The sequence below is a fragment of the Bos grunniens genome, chromosome 18 (assembly GCF_055505025.1).
Source record: "Bos grunniens cultivar Pamir isolate PY7600 chromosome 18, Bosgru_T2T1.0, whole genome shotgun sequence".
Classification (NCBI taxonomy): Eukaryota; Metazoa; Chordata; class Mammalia; order Artiodactyla; family Bovidae; genus Bos; species Bos grunniens.
The window spans coordinates 60,446,412-60,470,827 of NC_141182.1; the positions used below are offsets into that span (position 1 = coordinate 60,446,412).

At 40.0% G+C, this 24,416-nt stretch overlaps 1 protein-coding gene across 5 annotated transcripts; it reads left to right on the top strand.

Annotated features, from left to right (window-relative positions):
* Window positions 1–3,213: 3,213 nt before the first annotated feature.
* LOC147354497 (uncharacterized) lies at window positions 3,214–23,703 on the top strand. Of its 5 annotated transcripts, none has more exons than XM_086354304.1 (6): window positions 3,214–3,421; window positions 4,505–4,686; window positions 7,138–7,196; window positions 7,335–7,381; window positions 12,884–13,010; window positions 18,855–23,703. In XM_086354304.1, exons 4-6 carry the CDS (start codon window positions 7,367–7,369, stop codon window positions 20,546–20,548), a joined length of 1,836 nt encoding a protein of 611 aa, XP_086210430.1. In that variant the 5' UTR covers window positions 3,214–3,421; window positions 4,505–4,686; window positions 7,138–7,196; window positions 7,335–7,366; the 3' UTR covers window positions 20,549–23,703. The 5 variants fall into 5 exon arrangements, with proteins under 5 accessions (XP_086210430.1, XP_086210432.1, XP_086210431.1 ...); XM_086354305.1 differs by having other exon boundaries at window positions 3,280–3,421; window positions 4,505–6,086; XM_086354306.1 differs by lacking the exon at window positions 4,505–4,686 and having other exon boundaries at window positions 3,235–3,421; window positions 7,337–7,381.
* Window positions 23,704–24,416: the final 713 nt, after the last annotated feature.

A 24,416-nucleotide genomic window follows, 5' to 3' on the forward strand; every position in this document is an offset into this window, starting at 1 on the left:
AACCAAGAATAATGTATTTATCTTTGCTAAGTGATCTTGATTTTTATTTATATTATCATTTTTGGTGAGCTGCATAGGTTGCAGGATCTTAGCTCCTTGACCAGGGATTGAACCTGGGCCCCACAAGTAAAAGCAATGAGTGCTAACCCTGGACCACCAGGGAATTCCTTGATTTATGTTATCTTTAATATGAAATCTTTATGTTACATTTCTGTTACTAATATTTTATGATGGATTTTTGAATCTTCATGGGGGATTTAATTATTCACTTTCTCTTTTTCTATTTGTCTAGTTTTGTTTCCTAGTAATTCTGGCCTCATAAATTGAGTTGACAGGTGCTTCCTCTGTTTCTTTTCTTGAAAATAAATCACATAGAATTGCAGGTAATTCTTTTTGAATTTGATAGAATTGTAAGATGCCATTGTTGCAACTTTGTTAAATTACCTTTTGTAAAGTAGAGCCCTTGAGTGTTGAATGTTAGGCAACAGTCCTGCCAAAGACTGCAAGGGAGAGTGAAATGGAGACGTTTATTACACAGAATCTTGAGGAGCTACAAGGTACATCTGGAGGGAACATGTAGAAAGTCCAGGCAGGGTCTATGCAGAGCATGATGGAGGAGTTTAATTAAGCTCTCACAGTCACTATCTCTGCTTTTGAGTTTCTTTCTTAGGTGGTGGGCATTTTGAAATTATAAATTTGCATTGCAGTTCATGGCAGTTATTCAAATAATGTTTAATATTGGTGATTTGTTGTAGGTTATGGGTTTCATGGAATTAGTACATTTCATCTTATAATCTTGTAGAGTTTTTGTAAGAGTTCCTTTCTGTCCTTTTCATGTCTGCATGGTCTATAATGATATTCCCTATTTTATCTAATATCAGTAATTTTATTTAGTGTAAATGAAGGGAAAAGTCACTTCTGATAGATGCTGCAGTTATTCATATATATAGAAATATTATGTACAGCCATTTATCAACCTTCTGTGAGATCATGTGTGTCTGCCCTTTGATATCAAGTTTGGTCACTAGACTAAGGCAACCCTCCCTTTCACTTGAGAGGATTTGCACTTTTTTTGCCCATTTCATGCAAGCTTGTCTTTTTGAGTTCTTGGGCCAATTTGGTATGAGTGGAGAGGCATGTTTCAAGTTTAAATGGAAGCTTTCAAAGCTTTTATTTGCTTCATGTAACCCTGTCTTTATTTGCTTGGGCTCTAAAATCACTGCAGATGGTGACTGCAGCCATGAAATTAAATGGCTCTAGCTCCTTGGAAGAAAAGCTGTGACAAACCTAGATAACATATTAAAAAGCATAGACATTACTTTACGGACAAAGGTTCATCTAGTCAGAACTAAGGTTTTTCCAGTAGTCGTGTGTGGATGTGAGAGTTGCACCATAAAGAAGGCTGAGTGCAGAAGAATTGGTGCTTTTGAACTGTGGTGTTGGAGAAGACTCTTGAGAGTCCCTTGGACTGCAACATCAAACCAGTCAATCCTAAGGAAATCAGTCCTGAATATTCATTGGAAGGATTGATGCTGAAACTGAAACTCCAATATTTTAGCCACCTGATGCAAAGAACTATCATTGGAAAAGACCCTGGTGCTGGAAAGATGGAAGGCAAAATGAAAAGGGGACCACAGAGGATGGGATGGTTGGATGGCATCACTTGACTCAATGGACATGAGCTTGAGCAAGCTCCGGGAGTTGGTGATGGTCAGGGAAGCCTGGTGTGCTGCAGTCCATGGGGTTACAAAAAGTCAGACATGAATGAGTGACTGAACCCTGTCTTCTACTTCAAGAATGGCCTTGGGTAGACTGAAATTTTATGCCGAATGACAGAATTTTAGATACAAGAAGTGAATAATGATAGATATGGTAAGAGGAAGTCTGGAGGGTGAGCTGTGTGATTTGATGCATCCTCTGCCCCTTCTAAATCTATGAACACTTAGTCTTTACTGTCCTTGTAGCAGTATGACTGCTGAGTGACCAAGGATGGTGAAGGTTTCAAGTAAAACTCTTTTCATTTTTAGATTTTGTCTGATTTTCAGCAAAATGTCTGTCTCATATTTTCCCTAATATTAGCTACTAGTTAAATGGCCAGCATAGTTTTAATAAGAAAAATTAATTTCTGCAATGTCCCATTTCCACCTAAAGAACAGAGAAAAGGTGAAAAGATGTGAGGGAGAGAACATGTCTGCAGTTTGTTATTTATCCTGAGTATAACATGCGATGAGAAATGCTTATTAAACTTACTGTGATAATTATTTCAGTCTCTGTAAGAATATCGTGCTGTGCAAATTAAACTCACAGTCATGTAAGTCAGGTATATCTCAAACTGGAGGTGGGAGCGGATGTGATTTTAAAAGGCAAGTAAAACACTTGAGCAAAAAGAAGAATGCAATTTATAAGAATTTTTTTTTAAATATTGCATTTTTTAAATGTATTGCAGTGATTAGTGACAGAAATTACTACATGTCATGGTGCTCCAGTCTCAGATGCTAGGTTATGTCCCTGAGGCTCTGGAACCAAGGCGTTGAGTTAGTTGTCCTACCAGAATGAGGATTATAGAAAGGGAAAAGTATTCTGTAAGATGTCGGTGTGAAATGGCCCATTCTTCAGTGGGAGACTTTCATCACTCATTCTAGTTTGGTAATACAGAAGGGCATGTCAAGTTCTTGTTTCCCTAAACTGTTCAGTTCAGTTCAGTCGCTCAGTTGTGCCCGACTCTTTGTGATCCCTGGACTGCAGCACACCAGGCCTCCCTGTCCATCACCAACTCCGGGAGTTTACTCAAACTCACGTCCATTGAGTAGGTGATGCCGTCCAACCATCTCATCCTCTGTAGTCCCAATTGCTCAAGTGAATTGTAATTGCCGCACAGAGTCGGACACGACTGAGCAACTTCACTGGCACAGCAACCACTCTTAGTCGCACTTTCCCAACCACCGAAGTGTTTGCTCCTCGAGACCACAGAGTGCGAGCAACCTGCTTGCAAAAGCAGGTTTTCCCGTAAGCATTCTCCACTTGTTAGGAGGAAACAGATTAGCTTCCCACCAAGGTAGCCCACACGGCTGTACGCTTTTACTCCCAAATTGTTCAAGACAGTAAGGTAACAGCACATTAGGGGATCCTGAGAGGCGCCGGGTCCCGCCTGCCCTCCCAGGTCTGAGTTCACACGCGGCCCGCACCCGCCCTGAGGCCGACGCCCCGCCCGGCGCCCCCGGAGGCCCAGCGTCCAAGTCCGCGCGTGCGCAGTTGGTTACGGAACGGGAAGCGCGGAGCGCAGAATGAACGTTGAACCGCGGCGGGTTAAGCGTCAGCTTTCTGTGTAAATTCCTGCTGCGCCTCCTCCGTCACTCAAACCTCGGGAGCTGTGGAGTGACTAGATACCTGACATCTCAGCACCTGGCCCTTCCACCCCCAGGTAAATCCAGAAGTCCTCGTGCAGTTCGGGTGTTTGGGGTTTAGATTCATCCGGAGGTCGGTACCTCGGCTCTTCTGCCTTCAGTCAACGTAGACGCCGCCTTTCGCTACATTTTCTGGCTGAAAAACCCGTTAGTCCTTCCGCTCCCCAGTTAAGCCCTCTTTTGCCAGGCGGATTCGCGCCCCTCTCCTCCCAGCCCGCTTTCTGGAGCCCTGGAGGGCAGCGCTGGCCTTCCCGCCCAGGGAGAGGCCCCGTCCTCCTGGCGGGACCTGGTGAAGCTCTTTTGTGTCGTTGGTGGCGGTGGAAGGGGTCGCCGCCGAGCTTCCACACCACAGTCCTTTCAGTCTCAGTGCAAAAAAAAAAAAAAGTCAAATCAGTGAGAGGCAAAGTGATAGATAAGTGATTTATTAGAATAGGAAGTTTGCGAGTCTTACAAGTGGGCAGCCGAGAGTATGCAAAGCCCAGAGAACTTGCTGGGCTACAGATTTATCATCAGAGGGAAAGTGGCGTTGGGGGTGAGGTGGGGAGAAGACTTTCCTCGTCTTTCTTGAGTAGGTGTCAGCCTTCCTGCACCAGTCCCACCAACAGGTTGGGCAGGGGAGTTTTTTGTTGTTTTTCCTACCTGGTCAAGCTAGCTTCACAAATTAGTGCTTTTTATGGGTGCACAGAGCGTGTGGTAATTTACTGAGCTCACTGAGCGGGGTTGTTTCAGGGTCCTCTTGAGCATCTGTTGAATAGCTTTGTTGCTAAGCAAGCCTGCTTTCTTGAGTAATCATTAACTTGCAGGAGTCTGACAAGTCTGTTATTCTACTGACAATCCCCTAGTTGGATTAACTATTTAATCACCTAGTTTGTCTCCTCACTCCCGTTCCTAACTCTGGGATTCAAGACAGCCCGCCCCTCTCCTAAGACCCCCTCCTCCCTGCCATCACCTCGGTCCTCCCATCTCCTGAGGCCAGTCCTTCTGCCCAGCAAGCCTCCCCTTGTAATGGGAGGTGACCTGAGCTAGCCTTGTGAAACACAGTGGTCTTCTGTTCCAAATTCCACATGATGGAAAAAGTGTTTTCTTTTTTTTTCCTGTAGGCAGATGTCTTACTCAGCCCTGTAAATACGTGGGTCAGAGAGCTCAGGAGAAGCAGATAATGAGCAACTGAGAGAAAAACTGAGAATGAGAAGAGGATGAAGGAGAATCCATAGGGATAGAGACTGTGGCTGAGGGACTTGTAAACCGAGTGAAATGAAAGATTAAGCACTGAAAATAGCAGGTGAATAAAGATGTAGAGTTTTTACAAAGTTGGATCTCTGGGGATGGGAGATGTCAAGTTTAAAAAAATGCACAATATGAGGTTTGCAAGTAAAGTTTTGTTTGGGGCAAAATGAGGACTGCAGTCCAGGAAACAGCACTTCACATAGCTCTGAGAAGCTGCTGCAAAGAGGCAGGGGGAAAGGTCAGTATATAGAGTTTGGTGAAGGGGGATTACATGCAATCAAGCACATATTTTTTTCCAGAAGTTTTCTACTACTTTTGTGAAGCTTTGCTAATCACAAGGAACAGTCATCACCATGGAGGACTTTAGTGCTTTTCTAGATATGGGGAGATACAAGAATTGGGCTCATAAAATTGGCTCCTGAAAATATCTATCTGAAGACCTGATCTGCCAGTTTCTCCCCCAATCACAGATGCCTCATTTCTGCTCTCCACTGTGAACTCCTTTCAGGAGGTATTGAAGGTCAGCAGCTGCAGCAGCACATGAAATAACCCTTGTAGAGGTAGACAGGTAGATTATTATTGTTTAGTTGCTAAGTTCTGTTTGATTCTATGTGGCCCCCAGGACTGCAGCATACCAGGCTCTTCTGTCCTCCACTATCTCCCGAAGTTTGCTCAAACTCATTGAGTCGGTGACGGTATGCAACCTTCTCATTTTCTGCTGCATCAGGGTCTTTGCTGATGAGTTGGCTCTTGCCATCAGGTGGCCAAAGTATTGGAACTTCAGCTTCAGCATCTGTCCTTCCAGTGAATATTCTTGGTTGACTTCCTTTAGGATTGACTGGTGTGATCTCCTGGCAGTCCAAGGGACTCTCAAGAGCCATCTCCAAGACCACAGTACGAAAGCATCAGTTCTTCGGTGGTCAATCTTCTTAATGGTCCAGCTCTCACATCCAAACATGACTACTGGCATGTGGGTAGATGGCAAGTGCCAGTTTGTAACTGACAGAGAGTAACATAGAAGGGCCTTGGATCAGCGGTAGGGCAGGGCCACCAAAGGAGAGGCACTTCACATAGAGTGGGGTGAGAGGATGAAAGAGCTGGACACTTGGGCTGCAGAGCTGCATGGCGCTGGGAGAGAAGGAGGATCAAGTGTGACCACAAGAGGAAATGAGAGCAGGAAGGATGCATGACCACCTGGGGTGTCAGAGAAGGGGGAGAAGGAGAGTGGAAGAGGGAGAGAAGGGGTGTAACTGGAGGGCAGAGAGGGAGCAGGGAGGGGCAAGAAAGAGGCAGAAACACAGATGGAGGACCATCAGAAAGGATGCAGAGACCAAGCATCTCGAGGGAAACAGTTTACAGAGTGGGCAGGACAGGTGTGAGGGAAGAAACAGGAAGAGCTGGAGAGCAGAAGGGAAGAAAAGAGATTAACCGACTGAAATGGAAACAGTAGAGCAGGTGGGTAGTGGGAACTGGATGCAGATGGATGGTGAGTTGTTTGGTTGTGGATAAGTTGTGATATATGATTTCTTATTTTAGAATGTAATAAAATGTCTCTAATTGTACAGATGAGGATGAGAATTGCAGAACTTGTGTCTTGTGCATTCTGTAATTCTTCATATCAGAGGATAACTTGTATTTGCAAGCCCTGTTTAGCCAGGGGGCTGCTGCTGCTAAGTCACTTCAGTTGTGTCCAACCCTTCGCGACTCCATGGACTGTAGCCCTCCAGGCTCCTCTGTCCATGGGATTCTCAAGAATACCAGAGTGAGTTGCCAGGCCCTCCTCCAGGGGGTCTTCCGACCCAGGGATGGAACCTGCATCTCTTATGTCTTCAGCATTGGCAGGCAGGTTCTTTACCTCTAGCGCACCCAGTGATTTGATTCACTCAGTTGTGAGTCACCCCCTTCCCTTTGCTTGACATGGGGCACAGGAGTAGGAGACGACAAGTGGGGCAAGAAATGATTGAATCTGTCACTGCATGGTGCCTTTTAAAAGGAACATTGAGGACTTTCCTGGTGGTCCAGTGGTAAAGGATCTGCCTGCCAAGGCAGGGGACGCAGGTTCGATCCCTGGTCCGGGAAGATCCCACATGCCTTGGGGCAACTAAGCCCGTGTGCTGAAACAAGAGAAGCCACCACGATGAGAAGCCCTCACACCACAACTAGAGAAAGCCTGATCACAGCAACGAAGACCCAGTGTGGCCAAAGAATAAGTAAATAAAAAGTCAATTAAAAAAAAAAGAACATTGAGAATGCTCCTTTTTGTGATGGGCCTACTTTTCTTTCTTATACCTTTACATATAATTCTTTTTGTAGCTTGGAAAAAATTTTAGTTTATTCAGTTTCTGCTTCCCTGGAAATGATCATTAACTTTTGTTAATAAGCTTTGGTGCTTTTCTATAATCAAATCATTCTTTAAATAGTAATATAATGCATTGTGAAATTTTTAAAACATTGACACCACAAATATTAGATGATAAAAATTCATTCTTTTGAAAATGTGTTTCAGGTTTCTTGGCGGCCTGCTTGCTTTGTCCTCTTTTCCCTTTGTACTGGAAAAGCTCTTTGGTATGTAATAAATAATTTTAGATCTTTTTGGTGGGTACTTGGTAAAGTTGTCAATGATCTTTTATATTAACAGACAAATCCTAGTTTTATCAGTTAGTCTAATATTTTGTTTTCTCCCTTTTTGTGTGTCCTGCTAAGAGGAAGAGGAGGAAACAGAACAGGAGCCAGGAATGCCTCTTTCTCAGGTAAAGTCATATTCTCAGCCTGTCCTCCAAATGTCCTTTTTTGGATTCTCTATTCTTCCCTGGCTCCAAAGTATCCTCCCTGACACTTGTACATTCATCCTCTTTTTCAAGAATATTTTAGCTGTTTGCTGGTTCTTGAGATTCCCTATGAATTTAGGAATGATTTTTTTTTTCCTTTAACTGCAAAAAATGGCATAGGAATTCCTTAAATCTGTATACTGTGCCTCCTGCAGTGGAAGCCTGGAGTCCTAACCACTGGACCACCAGGGAAGTCTCTCTTTGGGTCTTTTTTTTTAAGAAAATTTTACAATGAAATCTTACTGGCTTGATTTTTGTAGTTTGCTATTTCTAAGGAAAGAAAATGTTATCTGTTTTTAATCAGCTCAACTGCCTCTTAATTTCCATTGAAAAATTATAGGGGCATACCAGGTCTTGCTGGGTTGCAAATGAAGGAATTTTTTAAATTATGTATTATTATTTGCATTTTTAAATATTTATTTATTTGGCTGCACTGGGTCTTAGTTTCGGCATTGCAGGATCTTCAGTTTTTGTTGCAGCATTCAGGTTCTTTAGTTGCAACATGCGAACTCTTCGTTGCAGCGTGTGGGATCTAGTTCCTTGATCAGGGATGGAACCTGGACCACCTGCATTGGGAACATGGGGTCTTAGCCAGTGGACCATCAGGGAAGTCCCGTACATTTTTTAAAATTTATTTTTAATTGGAGGATAGTTGCTTTGCAATGTTATGTTGGCTTCTGCCATACAAGAATGTGAATCAGCCATATATCCCCTCCCTTGGGAGCCTCCCTCCCACCCTAATTTGGTCATTTTAAAAGCATAAAGTTCCCACTCCAGGGTGTGTTTCTATTTATATGTATCTCCAGGGACTTTTGTTTTAAAGTTTAGTACTTTTCAGTGTAGAGGTCTTACACCTACTTGTCTGATCTTTTTCCTAAGTTTTCTATAGGATTGTTCTCTCATTTTCTGTCTAAATGGTTCATTGTGTGTAGATAGAAATGCAGTTGATTTTCATGTGCTGATATTTTATGCTGCAACTTTTCTAAATTTTTTCAAAAATTTAATTTATTACTTATTTATTTTGGACTGTGCTGGGTTTCCTTGTTCGCACTGTGTTTTTGTTGCTGCAACCAGGCTTTCTCTTTCGGGTGGTGCAGAGCCTGTTCTTTAGTTGCAGTGCTCAGGCTTCACAAGGCGGTGGCTTCTCTTATTATGGAGCACATTTGAGCATTACCTTATTAGCATGTGAAATGAGTGCAGTTGTACAGTAGTTTGTACATTCTTTGGCACTGTCCTTTGGGATTGGAATGAAAGCTGACCTTTTCCGGTCCTTTGGCCACTGCCGAGTGTTCCAAATTTGCTGGCATATTGAATGCAACACTTTCACAGCATCATCTTTTAGGGTTTGAAATAACTCAGCTGGAATTCTATCACTTCCACTAGCTTTGTTTGTAGTGATGCTTTCTGAAGCCCACTTGACTTCACATTCAAGAATGTCTGGCTCTAGGTGACTGACCACACCATCGTGGTTATCCAGGTTGTGAAGACCTTTTTTGTATAGTTCTTTTGTGTATGCTTGCCACCTTAATCTCTTCTGTTTCTCTTAGTCATTGCCATTTCTATCCTTTTATTGTGTTCATCCTTACATGAAATATTCTATCTCCAATTTTCTTGAAGAAATCTCTAGTCTTTCCCATTCTCTTCTTTTCCTCTATTTCTTTGCATTGTTCACTTAAGAAGGCTTTCATATCTCTGCTTGCTGTTCTCTGGAACTCTGCATTCAGTTGGATATATCTTCCCCTTTCTCCTTTGCTTTTTAGTTCTCTTCTTTTCTGAGCTCTTTGTAAGGCCTCCTCAGACAACCACTTTGCCTTCTTGCATTTCTTTTTCTTTGGGATGTTTTTGGTCACTGCTTCCTAAACAGTGTTACAAACCTCTGTCCATAGTTCTTCAGGCACTCTTATTTACCAGATCTGATCCATTGAATCTATTCATCACCTCCATTATATAATCATTAAGGGATTTGCTTTAGGTCATACCTGAATGGCTAGTGGTTTTCCCTACTTTCTTCAATTTAAGTCTGAATTTTGCAATAAGTAGCTCTTGATCTGAGTGACAGTCAGCTCACTGTCTTGTTTTTGCTGCCTGTATAGAGCTTCTGCATCTTTGGCTGCAAAGAATACAATCAGTCTGATTTCAGAATCGTCCATCTGGTGATGTCCACGTGTAGAGTTGTCTCTTGTCTTGTTGGAAGCGAGTGTTTGCTATAACCAGTGCATTCTCTTGACAAAACTCTTTGTTAGCCTTTGCCCTGCTTCATTTTGTACTCCAAGGCCAAACTTGCCTGGTACTCCAGGTATCTCTTGACTTCCTACTTTTTGCATTCTAGTCCTCTGTGAGGAAAGGACATCTTTTTTTGGTTCTAGGATGCCTTGTAGGTCTTCATGAGACCCTTTTACTTCAGCTTCTTCAGCATTAGTGGTTGGGGCATAGACTTGGATTACTGTGATATTGAATGGTTTGTGTTGGAAGTGAACAGAGATCATTCTGTCCTTTTTGAGATTGCACCCAAGCACTGCGTTTCAGATTCTTCTGTTGGCTATGTAGGCTGCTCCATTTCTTCTAAGGGATTCTTGCCCACGATAGTAGATATAATGGTCATCTGATTTAAATTCACCTGTTCCTGTCCATTTTAGTTCACTTTGCCATCTCCTGCTTGACCATGTCCAATTTACCTTGATTCATGGACCTAACATTCCAGGTTCCCATGCAGTATTGTTCCTTATTAGCCTCGGACATACTTTCACCATTAGACACATCCACAACTGAGCATCATTTCTGTTTTGTCCCAGCTGTTTCGTTTGTTCTGGATTTATTAGTAGTTGTCATCCACTCTTCCCCAGTAGCATTTTGAACACCTTCCAACCTGGGGGAGACAAGATTTAGGGAACACAAGCCCTCCTCACACCCTAGTTTTATCAGAGACTCCACATTTGAATCCCTGTTATAAACCCCTTCATCAGGTCCTCCTGGGTTGATGTTAGATGTGTATATATTTATAATTATTATAGCTTCTTGGCAAATTTACCCTTTTCTCATTTCACGATGTATTTTGTGTCTTGTGTTAGTTTTTTTCCTTAGGTTATTTTGTCTGATATTGTGCAGTAATTCCTGATATCTTTTTCCATCCTTCTACTTTTTGATTTAGATTTGTGAATGTTCACAGTTCCAGCTCTGACATGCTGTGTGTCTTGCTCCCACTCTGTTTTCCTCTCGTTACTTCCTCTGTTGGTCCCTGCTCAGGCATGCTGTACTGAGGTGAAAGGCAGGACCCCTGGCCAGCCCCCTTAACTCCACTGTCAATTCGGTATGAATTCATCAAGTGTTTCCTTCTGATCATGATATTTAGAGAAATATTCTTTCTTAATTACAGTATATTTTTTTCCGTAACTTTTCTAAGTTTGAGTCAATGTTTTAGGAGTCAAGTGTTTACAGAAATAAATACTGTGTTTTTAAATTGTATTTATATATAGGTATTCCGTAGAAGCTGTACTTAACGTTTCCTGCTTTTTTCCTGTTGGTACCATTTAGCACAGGTAACTCTTTCGTTGTTCCAAAAAATGCTGAAATTCACATATATAAAACTGATGATAAAAAATCATGCAAAAATATGTCCAGAGGGGATGGCCAGGTAATTCCCTCTCTTTTATATATAGCAGCAAGTGTGTATATTTATTCCCAACCTCCTGGAAGTCTCCTTAACTGTTGTCTCAAATTTTCTTTATGTTGATTGATTTATCCTCTCTATCCTTATTGTTTACTTATTGCATACCGAATCCCGCACAGACTGTTGGGAGTAGAATAGTGAATTCTGTGAACTCACTCCTTTCTCTTAAGGAATTTCAGACTAGTTAGGGAATACATAAGGGTGTCCTGTCCCTCCTTGTTCATTTGGGTCTTACCATTCCAGTACATTCTTGATGGCAACTGACTGCAAACACTGAACTCTCCTGTTTGGGCCAGGAACAACCCCCAAAAATGAGGGATGGGGGCTTCCCTGATGGTCCAGTGGTTAAGACTCTGCACTTCTGCAGGGGGGGGCAAGAGTTTCATCCCTGGTTGGGGGAGCTAAGATCCTTCATGCCATGCCTTGAGGCCAAAAAAAGAAAAATGAGGGCTGGGTGGGAGTAAGTAAGTAAACACCCAAGCTCCCTCACCCCTCTGTGGGGGCAGTTCTGAGGTTGTTTCACAGACTCTCAGAGCATGTCCATTCACATGGAGCTCCAGTTGCCCATGGCTGCAACTTTCTCTTCCTCACTGGAACTTTCTGGAATGTTCCTTTTTGGAATGATGCTGCTGGATATTTCTAGAATGATCTCTCAAATTATTTGCACTTGAAAAAAAAAAATGTCCCTAGATAACATCTCTCATTTCAGTTATTTCTGCGTTTGTAATACACGTGCGTCCATAAGTTAGTTCATGGATCTGCAAGTCCATGGTTTTGATAAGACATCATAATTTTAAAACTATGTACTGCATTTTTTTGTAGCTGAAATTATATCATAAATATATTCTGTGGCCTTGCATTTTTTCCTACACTCTCCTGTTCAAGGTTCAGATAACAGTAAGATTACTAACATGTTATATGTATGTGTTTGTGCACCCACATCTGTAACGATCTTTTATTGCCTTCCGTGTTGTTCGCTTTGACCTTATTTCAAGTTTTCTCAGGGAACCCTCTATCAGTGTGCTTCTAGTGCTCTTCTTTATTTTTTTTTCTAATGCTCTTCTCTTACTTGAGTTTTTGCTTCTTTACCTTGAGTTCAAGACCTCATTCTCCTTAATTGAGATTCTTGCTGTATGATTACTTAGTTTCTTGAACTAAGTAGAGTTTCTCCAAATGTCTCTGACACTTTTGTCTCTGTAGGATGGCATACTTCTTTTTCTACTGAGCTATGATGTTGACTAAAAAAAAGTTCATAGCCATAAAGCATTTAGAGTATTGTTTAGCATCTTTGAAGTATTCGAACACCCTTAGTCACTGTAATCATGGTTTAAGATTTTGACCTTTTTTTTAAAGCACTGTTGACTCTGTCATTTCTGATGCCATCACTCATAGTGTAGCTCATCTAGATATTGAATAGCAGTGTGTAACAAACACATACTCTAACAGTTCTGGAGAAACTACTCATTATTAAATCTTATTTACATATATTTCATGTAGTGTCCACAAAAATGGACATTGATTTACCTCCACATTGGACATCAATCATCCTCCACATTGGTTAGAGGTTATCATAATCTCTGGGAAAAAGCATAAGGAATTAAAATTAAAGGCCCATAATTTCCTCCAAATAGCTTTCCATGGATCTGTCAGAATATTACTTCAACTGAGTTCATCCTTAGCCCTCTCTCCTCTTCTCCTTTTGTGTGAAAATAAGAGCTCTCCTCATGGCCCCTTGGTGAAATGTGTTTTCGTTTCAGGCACAGCTGACCTTCAAGGATGTGGCCATAGAGTTCACTCAGGAGGAGTGGGAATGCCTAGATGCTGCTCAGAGGGCCTTGTACAGGGACGTGATGGTGGAGACCCTCAGCAACATAGTCTCCTTGGGTGAGGATCACTTCCCTTTGAAGTTGGGATCTACCCTGGGGTATCTCTGCATTTCCCACTGTGTGCCTCTTGGGAGCCCCGGTTTTACTTGACTGATCTGAAATCCCTGTTGATTCAGACGTGAAGAGCTTCAGGACGCAGCCTCAGGAGTTTAAATCTACCTTTTCCTCTGACGATCTGCCCACTTCATGATACATCAGGAATTGTTCTAGAGCTTTTGTAGTGATAAAGTTCAATGGAAAACTTTTAAGACACGCCTTTTCCTGTTTCCTACCTATGTGCTTTTGATTTAGAAGTCTTAGGAAAAGGGGTATGTTTCTGTGCATTATACTGTTCCCTTCGTATTCAGAAGGAGATAACAGCCTGTAAATTTTGGAAATATTTTTCTGTTCCTCTCTGTATTCCCATCAATCCTCAGTTGAGCAAGGGACTAGGATTCTGGCAAAGCCACAGTAAGTTATGTGTCTTTCCTCTTATGTGGAGGTATTTGTTTCTTATCTGAGTATTTTACCCTTGTAACGAAGCAAAAAAGACTCCTGGTCTGTAGAGTGAGGTACATGCCTTTGAGGGTATAACAGGTCATATCTTGGAAGGGCCTAGAGGAAGCTTCATTATTGACAGTGTGTGCAGACTTTCCCTTCATCAGAGAATTCTATGGGAAGTACAAACATTTACTTCTTCTTTTTTTTTTTTTTTTAAACATTTACTACTTATCTGAACTCTCAGAGGAAATTTTTCTTCTGTGTAACTTATCTATGGGGTGAGTTTACTGGTTGACAGATTATTTTGAAAAAAAAAGCAGAGACATTACTTTGTCAACAAAGGTCTGTTTAGTCAAGGCTATGGTTTTTCCAGTGGTCATGTATGGATGTGAGAGTTGGACTATAAAGAAAGCTGAGCACGGAAGAATTGATGCTTTTGAACTGTGGTGTTTGGAAAGACTCTTGAGAGTCCCTTGGACTGCAAGAAGATCCAACCAGTCCATCCTAAAAGAGATCAGTCCTGGGTGTTGATTGGAAGGACTGATATTGAAGCTGAAACTCCAATACTTTGGCCACCTGATGCGAAGAGCTGACTCATTGGAAAAGACCCTGATGCTGGGAAAGATTGAGGGCAGGAGGAGAAGGGGACGACAGAGGATGGGATGGTTGGGTGGCATCACCGACTCAGTGGACATGGGTTTGTTTGGGTGGACTCCGGGAGTTGGTGATGGACAGGGAGGCCTGGTGTGCTGAGGTTCATGGGGTCGTGAAGAATCAGACATGACTGAGTGACTGAACTGAACTATTCGTCATATATTGTAATCTTTTTCCGCTATATAGAAAATAACCACTTCATGCTATATTGATATGGTCTGCATATTCTATGATATGAAATAAGAAATATCCCCAGAGCCTGGCTGATAAATCTTTCTGGGTGTTTTTGTGCTTTTGAGCAGTGTCACAAAAGCCTGTCTCAATGGCATCATGACAGTGATGTTCACATGTGCAATAACCATCCCCTTACATTCTCAGCAAGCAGTATAGGGATTTCTCTTCAGGATAACGCTGTCCAAGTTCCCGTTCTCGTTTGTGAAGCTGTTTTGTAAACTGTTACTGATGCCATCTTTTGGTCACCTGTGTGCCATTATTCTTTTACATCAACAGCTAAGTTTAAAACATCTAAATTAGAGAACTTATGAAGTGGAATGATATTTTCAATAGGAAACATAGTTCATTTTTTGTTTAATAGCCTGTCCTTCCCCCATTGGGTGGTCCACATCCTCTTGTTGAACATGGGGATCCCCTTGGACCACATACACAAGAATTTATTTCTCATGCCACTGTTGTATGCCACTGGTCTTTGTGCTAATACCACACTGCTTGGATTAGTTTAGGTTTCTGAGACTTTTAAAAGTAATTGTGAAACCTCCAACTTTGTTCTTTTTAACCTCAGTTTTTTTGTTGAGTGTCTCTTTAAAAAAAAAAAATGTTATTTGGCTGCACCAAGTGTTAGTTGCAGCATGTGGGATCTAGTTCCCAGACCAGGGATGGAACCCAGGTCTCTTGCATTGGGAGTATGGAGTCTTAGCCACTGGACCACCAGGAAAGTCCTTCAGTGTCTTTTGAGGTTGCATTTGAGTCTTAACGATGGATTTATCTATTTAAGACACACTATCGGGGTTTTGTTAGGGATTGGGTTAAATCTGTTGATTACTTAGAGGAGATCAGGGTTGTTCAGGGTGGTATGGCCTTGGACTGTTGATCACTTAGAGTAGTAGTATTTACACCCTGACCATGTTTACTTCTAGTCCATAAACTTGAGATGTCTGCATTTGTGTCCTTTGGGTTATTTTTCAGCTGTTTTTAGTTCACAGAGCATATATCTTTGCTTTCTTCTGTAAAGTTTTGCCAAGTACTTTAGTTTTTTAATAATATTTTAAATGGAGTTTTCTGAATTTCCTTCATGATTTTTTTATTGTTAATATATAGAAACAGTATTGACTTTTGTTTGTTGGTTTTGTATATTGTTGTTTTTCTGAGTTCATTATTTCTTTTTTTTGCCAACTATTCAAGGTGTGTGTGTGTGTGTTTTTTTTTTGCCTTACCATGTGACTTGTGGGATCCTTGTTCTCCCAACAGGGATTGAACCTGGTCCCCTGACAGTGGAAGTGTGGAGTTCTAACCACTGCACTACAATAATTTCCTGGGGTGTTTTACGTATTCGAACATTTCATTTTTCAGAAGAGATGGATTTGCTTCATTTGCTGTTGGGACTGGTTATATGTGTTTTTCTTCTATCTCCATGTTCTTGGTAGGAATTTCCGTAGTTTTTCTTTTAGAAGTAGTGCAAACATCTTTGTTACATTCCTGGTCTTAGAGGAAAAGGTTTAAGTCTTTCCCCATTGATTATGATGTTAGCTGTGGGCTTTTATTACATGTCCTTTATTGTGTTTAGGTCACTTTTTTCTATTTCTAGTGTTTACTGAGTGTTTCTATCATGTTTTTAGCATTTCTGCCTGAGGGAACCTCTGGGAATGGGGAGACTTGTGCCAGTTAACTCTCAATGCAGTGTAAGAAGGAGGAGGGAAGTTGAAGGCCAGGAAATTGTCATGAACTTTCCTATGTTTTTCCGTCTAGTGTTTTAGGACAAGCATTTGCTTGGGTGCTGCCTCTTCTTGATTGGTTTGTTGAATTTTCCCCAATTGCTTTTCTTTTATTGTTTTTAACTTGGTTCCCTCATGGGTAATGGGTGCCTATGGTTTACTGTCCTGCTGACATCACTCCCTCATGGTTTTGTTTTTCTTTGCAGAGTTTGTGTTAAGAAATTTGATGATATGACTTCTAGTATTTAGACGGGCTAGCTAAAAGAACTGCTGTCATGTTTAATAACAAGGGATGTTGATGTAAATATTTTATATAACCAAAGTATGTTATGTAATTAATATTTTAGTAACATTTTTTTTTCTTTACTTACTTAACTATTGTGATCATATCCTGAAATTGCTCAGGCTTCGGCAAACACTTTCTGCTATCTTTTTTTCCCCATACAAGGTGTTCTCGCCTAGCCAAGAGATCTTCATTCCAAAATCACGATCTCCCTCCTTTACTTTGCCCTGTTTTTGTGTGCACAGAATGAACTGATTCATCTCCTTCTGATAGTCTTCTCCTGGTTTTCACTTCTGCTTTCTGCTAAGATCATTATTGCACAGTCTCCTGAAATATTTTGTATGTGTTTATTGAACATATGCATGGAAATACAGTCATTGGAATATTCGGTTTGCATAGCAAATAGTATAGCAGATTGAAAGTTAATTTCCTTCTGCAGTGTTTAAATCTCATGTGGTTCTTTCCCATACTCATACTATAATTCCCCTAGTTAAAAATGGACCAGTAGTATACTATTGCTAAGCCAGTTCTTTTAAGGTCAGTATTTTAATTGTCCTCACACAGTTATAACCACACAGATGTGCTCCTACATATGCATATACCCTGAGCTCCAATCAGTCCCTTTCTCAGTTCTGACCTTTCTTTATATGGTCCCTTGGAGTGGATGAAAAGGTTGTTATTTCCTAGAATGTTTAAGTTATTCTCCTGAACTTCCCAATTTCCATTGCACTCTTTCACCCACCCCTCCACCTTCCACATTACTCACACTGTAAAAATAACACCTCTGTATATTGATCAACTTTCTCATGACCCAACCTAAATCATTGTGTGCAGCTGTGACAACTCAGAAACCATTTCCAGGAGGGGTGGCTGAATCCCCTTAGTAGTTACACAGTCCACTGCTTGCAGCTCCCTTGAAGTTTTCTTCTAAGCTCCTGGTATTTGTTGCAGTATTTTGTAATATACTGCTTGGGTAAGGGTCATGTTTAAGAATATATTGTCTCAGTCTCTAGGTTACAGTTCTCATCATGGTTCTCACTACTTTCTGTGTCAGTTGGGGTCATGTACATAAATCTGTGATTCCACTCTCCTTACTTGAAAAATTGTGGTAATTATCCTCAAGCCTTTAAAAAGAAATAGTATTTTTTTTGTCTTTAGGTTTTTGTGTTTGTTTTTTGGCCCCACCATGCTGCTTGTGGGATCTTCCTTCAAGGAATGTAACTTTGGTCCATGGCAATGAAAGTACTGAGTTCTAACCACTGGACACTCTTAAATTCCCAGAAATAGTGCAGTTTTTATATTAAGTCAAAATGTCTTTTGTGTAAAAAGATGCATGAATAGTCTAGCATATTTATTATGCTATCCCTTTCTTGCATTATAAATTGTATGCTTTTTTTTTCAATTTGTTCTCAGCAATATGGTGTATCAACCTAGTTAAAGTAAATTCACAAATTGCTCACTCTATATTATATACATTTTGGAGCCAAAGAACTGGATATTTTAGGGCACTGCAGAATTAGGGAATTGCTCTATTTAATGGCTGTCAATATAAATGGAGAATATTTCATTTACTAATCTTTAATTTTGATTTACAGAAGGTGGCCTTTCTGAATGTTTTATGCTGCTTCATGGGTACATAGTTTTACAGGAGGTACTTAGAAGAACATTTTGTTTTTAAAAAAACTTTTTTATCATATGCACCATTTTCTCTATTCTTTGTTTGGCAAGTTGAAACTATCACTCATTGAAATTATTCATTGAATAAGTTAGTTTTGGATTATTTACTGTTACAGTAGATTTTGTCTGGTTTTTAGCATTCATTTGTATTAAACAAGTATGCCCAATATATGTATAATATTCTTTTCCCCTCAGTTTTGAGCCACCAGTAGGTATGTTTACTGCTAATTGGTATGTGCTTTGGTGTCATGGTTGAAAATTACACTTTCTTGGATTGGTAACAAAAGTTTTTCCAATGTGAGTGTTCTTGTTATAGGTTGTTTTAAAATTTGTTGTTGTTGAGTTGCTAAGTCGGTTCTGTCTCTGTGCGACCCTGGGAATGCAGCACACCAGGCTTCATTGTCCTTCACTGTTTCTGGAGTTTGCTCAAATTCATGTCCATTGAGTCAGTGATACTAGCTAACCATCTCATCCTCTGCCACCATTTTCTCCTTTTCCCTTCAGTCTTACCCAGCATCAGGGTCCTTTCCAATGAGTTGGCTCTTCCCATCAAGTGGCCAAACTGTTTGAAATTTAGGTGCCCTAAAATTAAGTAATATTATCACAGATCAGTTTACCTTTAGTAAAGAATCATTCCATTTGTGTTTGAAAGGTTTTTATATCATGGTTGGTAATTTTCATAACTCCTTTTTGTGTAAGTACTAGTTTGGTGTAATATCACCAAGTATCATGTTTAACATGAAATATTTATTTATGAGTTATAATAAGTGAGATACTTACAGTTTTTTGTATCTTGTAGATATCTCTCATATACTTGTGATCGAGAAATTACAACTAAATGAAAAAACTGATAGAGCAGAAGAATTCCAAACAGTGATATTGGGAAGACACGAAAGGAATAAAATCAAAGATTTTTACCTCAGGGAAATCCAGGAAAATATATATGACTTTGAGTCTCAGCCAAGAGATGAGGCAAGAAATTACAAAGTAAAGCCTATAACACATGACAAAAATCTCACCAATGAGAGAGAGGAACACAGTAGAAGTATTGCAGGAATCAAGCCTATTGAAAACAGGCTTGCATTAAGCTTTTGGGATGACCTGCATGTTTACAAAAGTGAAGAGAAGATTGATGAATTTAATCAAGCTGACAAGAGTATCAGTATTAGTGCTTCATTTTCACTACTTCAAGGAATTTCTCTCCTTGTCCAAACCAACATTTCTAATTCATATGGGAATGATTTTATGCATCCTTCAATACTAACACAAGACCAGAGTACACACATGGAATGCCCTTACAAATGTAATCAGAGTGGTGAAACCTTTCATCAGGGCTTGAACCTTACCCAGCATCAGTTTATCCATACAGAAGAGAACATGTTTAATTGTGATGTGTGTCGCAAAGTCTTTAGTCGACATTCAGACCTTGCTATTCATCAAACAATTCATACTTCAGAGAAATCTTACAAGTATAACAAGTGTGGCAAAACCCTTTACCATGGCTTGCACCTCACTGGACATAAGATAATCCATACAAAAGAGAACTTACATAAATGTGATATATGTGAAAAAGTGTTTACTCAAAGTTCATACCTTACAGTTCATCAGAGAATACATACTGGAGAGAAACCATACAAATGTAATGAATGTGGCAAGGTGTTTAGTCAGAATTCATACCTTGCAAAACATCGCAGAATTCATACTGGAGAGAAACCTTATAAATGTAATGAGTGTGGCAAGGTCTTTCATCACAAGGCCAACCTTGCAAGTCATCAGAGACTTCACACTGGAGAGAAACCTTACAAGTGTAATGAATGTGGCAGAGCTTTTAGTCAGAAAGGAAACCTTGCAAGCCATCAGAGAATTCATACTGGAGAGAAACCTTACCAATGTAACGAGTGTGGTAAGATGTTCAGTAGTAGATCAACCCTCGTCAGTCATCAAGTCATTCATACTGGAGAGAAACATTACAAATGTAATGAGTGCAGCAAAACCTTTTATTTTGGCTCACACCTCAAACAACATCAAATCATCCATTCAGGAGATAAACCATATAAATGTGATGTCTGTGGGAAAGTTTTTGGTCAAAATTCATACCTTGCAGTTCATCGGAGAATTCATACTGGGGAAAAACCTTACAAGTGTAAAGACTGTGGCAAAATCTTTAATCACAGCTCGAACTTCAAGAGACATCAAATAATCCATACAGGACAGAAATTATGTAAATGTGATATATGTGGCAGAGTCTTCAGTTTTAATTCATATCTTGCAAGGCACCGAAGGACTCATACTGGCGAGAAACCTTACAAATGTAACGAGTGTGGCAAAGTCTTCAATCGAAATTCAAGTCTTGCAATTCATCAGAGAATTCATACTGGAGTTAAACCTTACAAATGTAATGAGTGTGGCAGCTGCTTTAGTCGAAAGGCATACCTGGCAAAGCATCAGAGTGTTCATACAAAAGGGAAACCTTTCAAAAACAAAGACTGTTGAAAACCTTTCATTAGATCTCAACTATCGCTCCACACCAGGTAATAAATACAATGGGGAAATCATTTAACGTGATATATGTGGGACTGTCTTCATTCATTCAAAATTTACACTGTATATTCTTGGGAAATTCATAGTGGATTGAAATTTGCACGTCATAAGAGTGGCAAAACCTTGCCATTACATAATCTGTACTAGGCCGAAACTCTAGAAATATGTTGAATGTCTCAAAGTCTCCAGTCCACAAAGTCTCCAACCTTAACATGAACTGAAGTTTCATGTTGGAGAGAAACCTGACAAATATTATGATGAGTTTCAGAAATCCATCAGTGTACTTTGAAACCTACCTTTCCATCAGGTAATCCACATTGATGATGAACATTAAGGATGTGTTTTAATTTATCTGATGTTGCCATCTTAGACTTCATTGAAAATATCATCTTGGAGAGAGAAATCAGATAAGTATGTTTAGTTGACCAGCCCTTAGACAAGGAATTCATTCGCCAAAGATTTCTTTCTGGAGATTATTACCTCACAAATGCCAGGAATGGGCAAAACCTTTACTTGGGGCTCACATTCTACCCATCATCAAATAATCTGTGCTGGATAGAACATTACATATGTAATGAATAGGGCAAAGTTCCAAATTAGTGCTCACTCATGACTTATATTAGAATATTTATCCTAGAGAGAAACCACACAAATATGTGTGGCAAGGATTTTATCCAAAGATAAGATGGGGAAGATACTGGAGTCCCTTAAATGCAACAAGTGTGGCAAAATCTTTACCTTGAGTTCAAGCATGAGGCAACAATGGAGAGTCCATTGAAGAGAAACCCTACAGACATATGAGCAGAAGCTTTATCCTAACTGCACAATTCACCAGACTTCTCATATATGTCTTTTGAGAGAAACCACACAAACTAATATGTGTGCCAAGGCTTGTACCTGAAGATGAAACCTCTGAAACAGAGAATTTAGTCTGGAAAGCAATGTTTCACATGTAATAAGTGTTGTAAAAAGTTTTTGTCAAGTAGCTCCACTTTTGATGTAATGATAGAATTCATACAGGTTAGAAACTATAGCAATTTACTAAATGTGGAAAGAATTTGATGAAATGATGCATCCTGAGGTTTCATCACAAAGCTCATGCTATTGGGGATAATCCTTACAAATGTAATGAATTTGGTGAATTTTTCGCACAATTCTTAAATTAGCCTACATATCAGAGAATCCGTAATAGGAATAAGTTAAGGCTTTATTTCTCCCAAGAGTAATATGAGATTGTTATGCACTTCAGAGTCATTAGAAGTCACAGAATGTTAAAACTTAGGAAATGACATGTATATGACATACAGAAGAACATATGTGTAAATGGCCAAGTATCTGTGTAAATGTTCTATTGAGCTTTCTTGAAGACCACATTACTATTTATGCCTTTCAACCTTAATTTTGAAGACTGTTGATCTTACACCTTCATTATAGGCCTTTGATGATGGTCTCTGGGAAGGAGTCAGTAAGGTGAAAGGAGGCAGCTTCATTAGGTGTGGTTCATTCACAATCCATGTTCCCTGGAAAAACAAGGACCCTGAATTACCAAAATCAGTAGTGTGTCAGTTAGCATCAGGAAGGGGCTCTAAAGAATAGTGTAAAATTGCTGTTGCTTATTGTGCTTGTTATGTTCATGGTCCATGGATTGATCACAGTGGACAGAATCCTCTACTAGGTGACTGTGAGCAAAGCAGTAAGGACATTAAAGGGCTTGACTATTCATGAGAGGAGAGGGACAGGTTACTAGGGATGGATTATGTGGTAGGAACAGTGCCCAGAACAAGTTGGTTGTTTTCTCCATTGCATGGGAATAAGTGTTATTTGCATCTATGTGTTTTGTTTTGGCCATACCATGTGGCATGCATGATCTCAGTTCCCTGGCCAGGAATCAAGCCAGTGCCGCCTAGAGTGGGCACACAGAATCTTAGCTACTGGACTGGCAAGGAAGTCCCTGCATCTGTGTTTAATAAGATATTAGTCTTAAGAATTGAAGGGAGAGCAATTTACCTGAGAGGAAAAATTTAATTACTGGGTGAAGCTTACAGTTTGAACTTCCAGTTTGTCTCAAAGGAAGGCACCCTCAGGCTTTAAAGAAAAAAGTTTGTCCAGATAGGCTGAAAAAGAAGAGGTTTTTCCTGAGCATTAAAAGGTTTCAGTAATCAAATAGCAAAAAAAAAAGGAGTTGGGAATTCCTTGGCGGTTCAGTTGTTAGGACTTAGTACTTTCACTGCCAAGCTCACAGGTTCAGTTCGTGGTCAGGAATCTAAGATCCCGTAATCCCAGAAAAAAATTTTTAATGGAGTCAGACTTCATAAAACACTGAGGCAGAGCCCTCTTCTTGCCTACCAACTTATGTCCCTCACAAGTGTCCTATATTAAGAAGTCTACTTCTTGCCCGTCACTTTGCTTCTTGCTGAATTCCTTCTGTGCTGAGACACAAAGAACCTGAGCGTTAGTAAGTCCAGGCTCCAGAGACTGAAACCCCCACCAAGTGGGAGACACTAAGCCTGCTGCCCACCAGCATGTGGAACCCAGAGCAGTTGGAGCCAGAAGGTTTATGATGCTGACTGCCACTTACCTCACCACCAGCCAATCAAAGAAGAGTTCATGAGCTGACCACACCCACTTTGAGCCATTACTATAAAACTCCTCTCTACCCTTGTTTGAGACACACAGTTTTGAAGTCATTAGCCTACTGTGGCGCCTTTGCTTGGCAAAGCAATAAAGCTATTCCTTTCTACTTCATTCAAAAAGAAGGGGGGGAAAAAAAACTGAATGCTTATTTCTGAAATTCCTGGCTTTCTGACTTGGAAAAGCACATTTATGTTCATGCTAATAATTTATTAACATTTCTTTTCCACAGCACACACATATTCTGTTGTTTAATATGATTCTTGAAGATGCTTGTAAAACTAATCTGTTGGAGATATTTTTACCCTAGTTTAGTAAAATCTTTGGAAATGTTTATTAGCTAGTATAATGAAATAGTTTACTCCAGCAATTTTCCAAGTGTTTTTAAAATTTCAGTTTCAAATTAAGCTAATATGCAATGTGTTACATTGTTTACTTTTCTAGTGTAATAAAGAGTTTTCAGTTTTCCTTAGCAATATTTTTTCTACCACGTGTATTTGTCCTATTTTATCCCAAGGGATTACTGGGTTGTTTTGGGACTCCTGTGACGTGATAATGCCTATAAGGCCATGACAGGTACAAAGTAAATGCATTGTGAACATGAAAAACAGTTACTTTGGGGCTATAGTTCAGTGAAAGAACTGACATGGCAAAAGGGTGACATGAAATCTTTTTGTGGGACATCCAGTATCCACATAGAATTTGTTTGTAACCAAGAATAATGTATTTGATAAGTAATCTTGATTTTGATTTGTATTTTTAGTTGAGCTTCATTGCTTGCAGAATCTTAGTTCCCCAACGAGGGATTGCACCTGGGCCCTGCCAATAAAAGAGATGAGTCATAACCACTGGACCACCAGGGAATTCCCTGATTTATATTACCTTTGATAAGAATTCTTTGATTCATTTCTATTACTAATATTTTATGATGAATTTTTTAATCTTCACACGGATTGATCATTTTACTTTTTTCTATTTTTCTAGTTTTGTTTCCCACTAATTCTGGCCTTATAAATCGAGTTGACAAGTGCTTTCTCCTTTTCTTAAAAATAAATCATAGAATTACTGGTAATTCTTTTTTAAAAATTTAATAGAATTGTCAAATGCCATTGTTGCAACTTTTAAAAATTACCGTTTGTAAAGGAAAGCCCCTGAGACTGCGAGGGGAAGTGAAGTGGAGACATTTATT

Bases quoted from the DNA above. Each gene is read 5' to 3' on its own strand.
- LOC147354497 (XM_086354304.1), top strand. The intron at 13,011-18,854 runs GTGAGGATCACT...TGTATCTTGTAG, and splicing joins CAGCAACATAGTCTCCTTGG to ATATCTCTCATATACTTGTG.